The 8,921-nt window shown below is 33.6% G+C and overlaps 1 protein-coding gene across 15 annotated transcripts in view; it reads left to right on the forward strand.

The window, feature by feature from the left end:
- The window catches only part of LOC131549370 (band 4.1-like protein 1), a 303,307-nt gene extending 301,115 nt beyond the window's left edge, over positions 1-2,192 (forward strand). For all 15 annotated transcript variants that reach the window (XM_058791485.1, XM_058791490.1, XM_058791497.1 and 12 more), the window contains one exon: positions 46-2,192. In XM_058791485.1, the coding sequence (XP_058647468.1) occupies positions 46-51 (6 nt within the window). In that variant the 3' untranslated portion in view covers positions 52-2,192. The remainder of the gene's footprint in view (positions 1-45) is intronic.
- Positions 2,193-8,921: the final 6,729 nt, after the last annotated feature.

Consider the following 8,921-nt stretch of genomic DNA (forward strand, 5'->3'; position numbering starts at 1 on the left):
TGTGTGTGTGTGTGTGTGTGCTTTGCATTTGTCCAATTGTTCCAGTCTTGATCAATAGAAGGTGCTATTTGGAACATGGAGAGAAGATCAGCTCTGGTTCTATGTATTTCAGTTGAAAGGAGTTGAGCTACTTATGCTACTGAACAGTTTGCTCAAAACAAATCACCCATGCACCCAGTCCTCTGCCATCACACTCTAATCTGTCCATTTTAGTGATCTCCCATCATCTGGTGTCTTTACAATGTTCTGTACCATTCGGAGTACTTTCACCATATCAACAGTAGTCTGAATTATCTTCAGTCTTGTATAAATGTCAGTAGTTTAACATTTAATTAGAGGGGATTTTTAAAAAAATGCTGAAAGTGTTGGAAAACTAATACTATCATGCGTGCACTTTATTCTGTGACATCAGACTTAGTTCCTAGAATTACCTTTTTTGAGCTCACAGCTTTTTTTGAACTCTTCCTGAAATTGGAAATTGTAAAAAAAAAAAAAAAAATCCTTAAGATTTAGGCTTCCATTTAAAATTCATGCATGACTTTCAAGGAATTACCTGAAAAAGTATAAGAATGGACATACACAGAAGCTACGTACTTGATGGCCAGCTTCATATTTTTAAATAATATTTGATCAAGTGTTTGCTTGTAAATTATGAATATTTATCATTTCAGCTGTCTTATGCATATGCAGAAATTTTGGATGTTTGAAGTATAGCATTTTGAAAGATACCCACACCTGTTAATAAATGAAAAGAATGTATACCCCACATCAAAACAGCTGAACAAAGCAGAATTACATATGCCATAATAATAATTTTAAAAAAAATTCACATACAAAATTGAAATCCATGTGGCATTTTAAGTTGTGGGAAGATGTGGCAATGATTATACAAAAAATAAAAAAATAAAAATAAAAAACATTGCTTCTTCAACCTTTTTTTCAACTAGGTCAACTGAGTATCCTCAACATTAACTTGGCTCCATTCTAAATCTTGTTGACTTATTAGGTGACATTTTTAAGGCATCATTAACCTGACACAAAGGCTGTTCAGAAAGATAATTATACTGCTGTCTTAGAAACCTTTGTTGTCTAAATTCTAAGCAACACTTATAAATAAGGAAATTCCATAATAAATTTTAATGGGCTCAGTGAAAATATCCAATCCAAGATGGTGGTTGTAGTTAGAGAAATGTTGCTTATATAGAATCAATTAAATAATAATGTTTTATAAATAACTAAAAATGTGTATTTTTATTTTTATTAGAGTATCATGTCATTACATTGTTTATTTAAATAAATTTCTCAGTCTTCTTTGTGGAATGGTGTTTGACATATTGTATTGTTGAATGTTTTAGATCTTTTAAATTCAGTTGTTTCAGGATGTTGCCTTGGAAGGCAGTAGACAAAGCAAATCACAAGTTTGTGTTCTAGTTACTGATGCTTGATCAATAAAATTATTTTAGTTTTTTAAATATTATTTTTTAGATTTCCAGTGAGTTCTATTTAAGTTATGCTATATGACTTTGGCTTTATGACTTTTTTTATATGCTCGCTTAATGTGAGCTTCTGGGTTTTCCATCTCTATAAATTGTCACCATACAGCAGTGTGAATGTAACATTATATCTGACCTACAGTATGTGTATATTCCAATCAAAAAGCATAACACCTATTTAAAAAAAAATACATATAATTATAAAATTATGCATTGTCATGAAAAACAATCATCATATAAAATGTATGTTCTATGCATTCTAGTGCAGTAACCTAAAAGAAAACCACTAACAGAGGGGTACTAGATACTGTGAGCTCTTCCTTTCAAGACTTCTGCAATAATTAATGTTTAAAGATAAAACTGTGATTATACATACTGTGTTTATTCCACATTACATATATGCACCAATGTGTCACTGTTAACCATGGTTTTTGTCTCTGTATGTACACTACTTCTCAACACTTTCTCCTGAGGGATGGAAGCTTGGGAAATGTCTGCAGAAAAAAATCTGCAGAATTTTTGTGGACCTGCTCAAAAGTTAATCCTACTGTTCATTTTGGAAAAATGTTACTACGTTGTTGTGTTGAAGGGAGGGAAAATTCTCATATGTAGATGCAAGGGCATCATCAGGTTTCAAGCAGTTATTATTAAGAAAAAAGTTAATGGAATAAAGGACTGTTACTGAGATAAACATGACAACTTCATTGTATCAATCATATTATTTGATGTATAGCTTTGCTTTTGCTGTGTATTCATTATCAAACTACAAAATTAGCTTAGTTTTTAATTACTAAAAATTACATTGTTTTAATAGTTAATAATTGTCTTTTATTGACAACATATTTAAATTATCTTATAATTTTGATTAGATCAGATAACATTTTAAGCTGTCATGTTACATGCCTCACATGTTGCAAGTTGTCACATTTCATTCTTTTTTCAATTTTAAATGGGCCATTTTTGCTTGTCTGCTTTAACCCTCATAAGGACTTTGGAATATGACCCCAATCAACGTTTCCTTAGTTTAAAAAAAAAAAATGGTTCCCTTCATCTCAGTGGAATGAGATTTTGTGACTTTTCATCATTTTCTATCTGTATTCACATAAAAAAAATAAAACAAAATGGCTTGATTCTGTTGTTTGGAAGGTATGCAAAAATTATTATTATTTTTTTACAAATGTGGTCTTTGGGGTCAGTATGACCCCAATTGAAAATGAATGGCAAATGGGGAAAAAAAAATTAATAAATTTTTCATATGTTAAAAAAAAAAAAAAAAGATCCAGCATAAATCTGAAAATTTCCACACAGCAAATAAATCAATAAATCCTGCATAAATTTGAAAATGTCCACTAAAAAACGAAGCCCTGATACTAGAGCACAAATGTAATTTGGAACGAGCATACTCACTCACATATGTACACACACACATGCACACACACACACACACCATTCACATCTGCTAATTACAGTTGTTGTTTTTTTTTGTTTGTTGTTTTTTTTGTATTTGTTTTATTTACATTTAAGTAAAATAAAATAGTTTTTGGTGTCAAAATTGTTTTTATTTTAGATTGAAATAAATATGTGCCTGCAATCAAGTTTTAGTGGCAACTTGTGTGGCATTTCTGCAAATTTATGTGGCATTATTGCAAAAGCAGGCACTTTAAAATGTTAGATGTATTTTATAATGTATTTTATAATGTTTTATCATAATGAAAACAAAATATATTTACAAAATATATATCAGAAAAGTTGTGAGAGGAAACTATATTTTCTACAAGTTTTTCTCTAACCAGCAGATGGCAGAATTCTACACCTAACACCTAGATCAATATCCAGAAGCAACTTAAATCAAATTTAGATCATCAAGTGATTTTTTTCATAAAAATGTAATATTTTACATGCAAGCTAATGGTGTAGTTGAGGAATTTTGTGGTAGACAGGTACAAAAGTACTTATTTTCTCCCAAAACACAGCATTAATGTATAGATGAGAAGTAAACAAAACAAAACAAAACAAAAAGATATATTTACAGGTATTTGTATCATTAAAAATGTATTTATTTTTTACAGTTACTATATAATCAAGTTTGACTACACAGGAAACAAAGACCTTATGAGGGTTAAGTGCTCCTTTCTAAATACCCCTATTACATGTGAAATGAGTAAGACCTGTTTAATAACACACACAAAAAGCAGCACATATGTATTTTCAATCCAGATATGTCCATTCCAGAATCAGAGCTCATGGAGATTTCTATCCCAAAGCCTGCACCAGAGGGCATATGCATCCCTGAAACTGAGGAATGAGAAGATCTGATGAGAGTATTTGTTAAAAAGTACAACAGGAATGCTGATGAACGTGTAGAGGAGACCCTTGTACACCTGTGAAGTGAAGCTTATTACTGGCTGAGACAGCAGAGCAGCAGATGTTACTTGTGAATGCGCATTCTTGTTGAACAATTCTTGTTGAATGCGCATTCTTGTTGAACAATTCATTCTCTATGTGCAATAGAGAAAGATCAGAAGGTCAGAGCCAGTTTCTTATTCTCCTCATATCTGAAAAACTTATTTCTGATGTAGCCAAACCAATGGGCAGCATGTCCTTCCATCCTTCATCTTTAAGTTTCTCAAGAGCGATTGGCGATGCAAATACACAATTCACAAGAATCATTTTAGCTGTCACAAGCTGAGGGTGAATCTTAAGGCTTGTTGGTAATACTTTACGGTAAGGGTACATGAATTACCATGAATTCATGCATAAATTAATGTGTGAATTATGCATTACTTCATGCATAAATATCTCATGAATTATCAGTAACTAACATGAGTTCAAAGTCTTGAAAGTGATTAAAAGTTATTTGTGCTCTGCATTTAACCCATCCAAAGTGCACACACACAGCAGTGAACACACACACACCATGAACACACACCCAAACCTTTGGATTATGAGTCCGACCTTGGTCTCATCCTAAACAGCAGCCTAATAACAAACTAACACAGTCAGCACAAGGATAGTTTGCAGAGGTTTGAAGACAAGATGGAGAAAATCTTTGAGGATCTAGGATTGAGAGATCTAGTATTGCACCCTTTATTTGTCAGTTGAAATGCCATAGGCGGATTTTCACTTTTATGCACTGCTAAGATTTAGAGTAAAAAATAAAAATTAAAAACATCTTACCTACTGCAAAAAAAGCCACATCTTTTTCCAACTTGCATAGGATGATCTCTATCTTTCTTTCACTATCTCTTCTGATAAATTTTCATTCATTCTCTGTGTGCAATAGAGAAAGATCAGAAGGTCAGAGCCAGTTTCGTATTCTCCTCATCACTGAGAAACTTATTTCTGATGTAGCCAAACCAATGGGCAGCATGTCCTTCCGTCCTTCATCTTTAAGTTTCTCAGGAGCGATTGGCTATACAAATACACAATTCACAAGAATCATTTCAGCTGTCACAAGCTGAGGGTGAATCTTAAGGCTTGTTGATAACACTTTACAGTAAGGGTACATGAATTACCATGAATTCATGCATAAATTAATGTGTGAATTATGCATTACTTCATGTATAAATATCTCATGAATTAAAAGGAACTAACATGAGTTCAAAGTCTTTCATTCATGACTTCATGGATAAACAACACCTTAATTTACACATTAACTACAGTGAGTACATCATCATGATTTATGATTTATTATGCAAGATCATGATGTTTTCTTGGTTCACAAAAAAACAAGCTCTTTACTATCGTGGATACCATTGTGGATAAAGCTATGCTTATAGTACATGATTAAAAAACATTATTTTGTGCATGTAAGACTACTTGAATTATTAAAGGAATATGCAAAAATCCACATTACCTCATGCATGCATACAGGCTAGAACAATATATCAATTAAAGCAAGAACTAATGTTTTGCATTAAATATGATATGAGTTATGAGTTAAACATCTTTCATGTGGGTAAACTTGACTTGAGTGAAAGTTGGTTTATGCAATATTAAGCTATTGCATTAACCAACTTTCACTCAATGAGAAAGAAGCTTTTCAGCATGTGATGCCTTGAATTCTCTTCATTTGCTTAGTTGCACTAACACAACATTTAGTGTTCTCAGAGGCTCCAAACAAGTGATTCTGTGCATTGAAGCTATAACATAACTTTCTCTAAAAAAAATCTCTAAATCATGAAAATCTGTCGTCTGCATTGCAAATTACATGTCATTTCATGAGAAAGAAACATCTTTCATGTACTTGAGCTTTACTCTTAAAATTGCATTAAGCAACGTTCTCTCACTGAGAAAGAAGCTTTTCAGCATCTGTGGCCTTGGATTCTCTTCATTTGCTTAGTTGCATTAAACACAGCATTAGTGTTCTTAGAAGCTCTAAACTAGTGATTCTGAGCATTCAAGCTCTAACATAACTTGATCTGCAAAAAAGCTCAAAAACATAAAAATCTGTCTACTGCATTGCAAATTACATGTCATTTCATGAGAAAGAAACATCTTTCATGTACTTGAGCTTTACTCTTAAAATTGCATTGAGCAACTTTCTCTCACTGAGAAAGAAGCTTTTCAGCATCTGTGGCCTTGGATTCTCTTCAATTGCTTAGTTGCACTAACAACATTTAGTGTTCTCAGAGGCTCCAAACAAGTGATTCTGTGCATTGAAGCTCTTACTCATGAAAATCTGTCTTCCTCATTGCAAATTTCGTGTCATTTCATAAGAAAGAAAGATCTTTCATGTACATGAGCTTTACTCTTAAAATTGCAATAAGCAACTTTCTTTTTCTGAGAAAGAAGCTTTTCAGCATCTGTGGCCTTGAATTCTCTTCATTTGCTTAGTTTCACTAACACAGCATTTAGTTTTCTCAGAAGTTCCTAACAAGTGATTCTGTGCATTGAAGCTCTAACATAACTTTCTCTGCAAAAAATCTCTAAATCATGAAAATCTGTCTTTTGCATTCCAAATTACATGTCATTTCATGAGAAAGAAACATCTTTCATGTACTTGAGGTTTAGTCTTAAAATTGCATTAAGCAACGTTCTCTCACTGAGAAAGAAGCTTTTCAGCATCTGTGGCCTTGGATTCTCTTCATTTGCTTAGTTGCACTAACACAGCATTTAGTTTTCTCAGAAGTTCCTAACAAGTGATTCTGTGCATTGAAGCTCTAACATAACTTTCTCTGCCAAAAAGCTCTAACTCATGAAAATCTGTCTTCTGCATTGCAAATTACATGTCATTTCATGAGAAAGAAACATCTTTCATGTACTTGACCTTTCCTCTTAAAAATGCATTGAGCAACTTTCTCTCACTGAGAAAGAAGCTTTTCAGCATCTGTGGCCTTGGATTCTGTTCATTTGCTTAGTTGCACTAACACAGCTTTTAGTGTTCTCAGAAGCTCCAAAACAGTGATTCTGAGCATTGAAGCTCTAACATGACTTTCTCTGCAAAAAGGCTCTAACTCATGAAAATTTGTCTTCTGCATTGCAAATTACATGTCATTTCATGAGAAAGAAACATCTTTCATGTACTTGACCTTTCCTCTTAAAATTGCATTAAGCAACTCTCTCTCACTGAGAAAGAAGCTTTTCAGCATCTGTGGCCTTGGATTCTCTTCATTTGCTTAGTTGCACTAACACAGCTTTTAGTGTTCTCAGAAGCTCCAAAACAGTGATTCTGTGCATTGAAGCTCTTACTCATGAAAATCTGTCTTCCTCATTGCAAATTTCGTGTCATTTCATAAGAAAGAAAGATCTTTCATGTACATGAGCTTTACTCTTAAAATTGCAATAAGCAACTTTCTTTTTCTGAGAAAGAAGCTTTTCAGCATCTGTGGCCTTGAATTCTCTTCATTTGCTTAGTTTCACTAACACAGCATTTAGTTTTCTCAGAAGTTCCTAACAAGTGATTCTGTGCATTGAAGCTCTAACATAACTTTCTCTGCAAAAAATCTCTAAATCATGAAAATCTGTCTTTTGCATTCCAAATTACATGTCATTTCATGAGAAAGAAACATCTTTCATGTACTTGAGGTTTAGTCTTAAAATTGCATTAAGCAACGTTCTCTCACTGAGAAAGAAGCTTTTCAGCATCTGTGGCCTTGGATTCGCTTCATTTGCTTAGTTGGACTAACACAGCTTTTAGTGTTCTCAGAAGCTCCAAAACAGTGATTCTGAGCATTGAAGCTCTAACATAACTTTCTCTGCCAAAAAGCTCTAACTCATGAAAATCTGTCTTCTGCATTGCAAATTACATGTCATTTCATGAGAAAGAAACATCTTTCATGTACTTGACCTTTCCTCTTAAAAATGCATTGAGCAACTTTCTCTCACTGAGAAAGAAGCTTTTCAGCATCTGTGGCCTTGGATTCTCTTAATTTGCTTAGTTGCACTAACACAGCTTTTAGTGTTCTCAGAAGCTCCAAAACAGTGATTCTGAGCATTGAAGCTCTAATATAACTTTCTCTGCAAAAAGGCCCTAACTCATGAAAATCTGTCTTCTGCATTGCAAATTACATGTCATTTCATGAGAAAGAAACATCTTTCATGTACTTGACCTTTCCTCTTAAAAATGCATTGAGCAACTTTCTCTCACTGAGAAAGAAGCTTTTCAGCATCTGTGGCCTTGGATTCTCTTCATTTGCTTAGTTGCACTAACACAGCTTTTAGTGTTCTCAGAAGCTCCAAAACAGTGATTCTGAGCATTGAAGCTCTAACATAACTTTCTCTGCCAAAAAGCTCTAACTCATGAAAATCTGTCTTCTGCATTGCAAATTACATGTCATTTCATGAGAAAGAAACATCTTTCATGTACTTGACCTTTCCTCTTAAAATGCATTGAGCAACTTTCTCTCACTGAGAAAGAAGCTTTTCAGCATCTGTGGCCTTGGATTCTCTTTATTTGCTTAGTTGCACTAACACAGCTTTTAGTGTTCTCAGAAGCTCCAAAACAGTGATTCTGAGCATTGATGCTCTAACATGACTTTCTCTGCAAAAAGGCTCTAACTCATGAAAATTTGTCTTCTGCATTGCAAATTACATGTCATTTCATGAGAAAGAAACATCTTTCATGTACTTGACCTTTCCTCTTAAAAATGCATTGAGCAACTTTCTCTCACTGAGAAAGAAGCTTTTCAACATCTGTGGCCTTGAATTCTCTTCATTTGCTTAGTTGGACTAACACAGCTTTTAGTGTTCTCAGAGGCTCCAAACAAGTGATTCTGAGCATTGAAGCTCTAACATGACTTTCTCTGCAAAAGCTCTAACTCATGAAAATCTGTCTTCTGCATTGCAAATTACATGTCATTTCATGAGAAAAAACATCTTTCATGTACTTGACCTTTCCTCTTAAAATGCATTGACCAACTTTCTCTCACTGAGAAAGAAGCTTTTCAACATCTGTGGCCTTGGATTCGCTTCATTTGCTTAGTTGCA

Source organism: Onychostoma macrolepis, chromosome 11, assembly GCF_012432095.1.
Source record: "Onychostoma macrolepis isolate SWU-2019 chromosome 11, ASM1243209v1, whole genome shotgun sequence".
In the NCBI taxonomy this organism is placed as follows: Eukaryota; Metazoa; Chordata; class Actinopteri; order Cypriniformes; family Cyprinidae; genus Onychostoma; species Onychostoma macrolepis.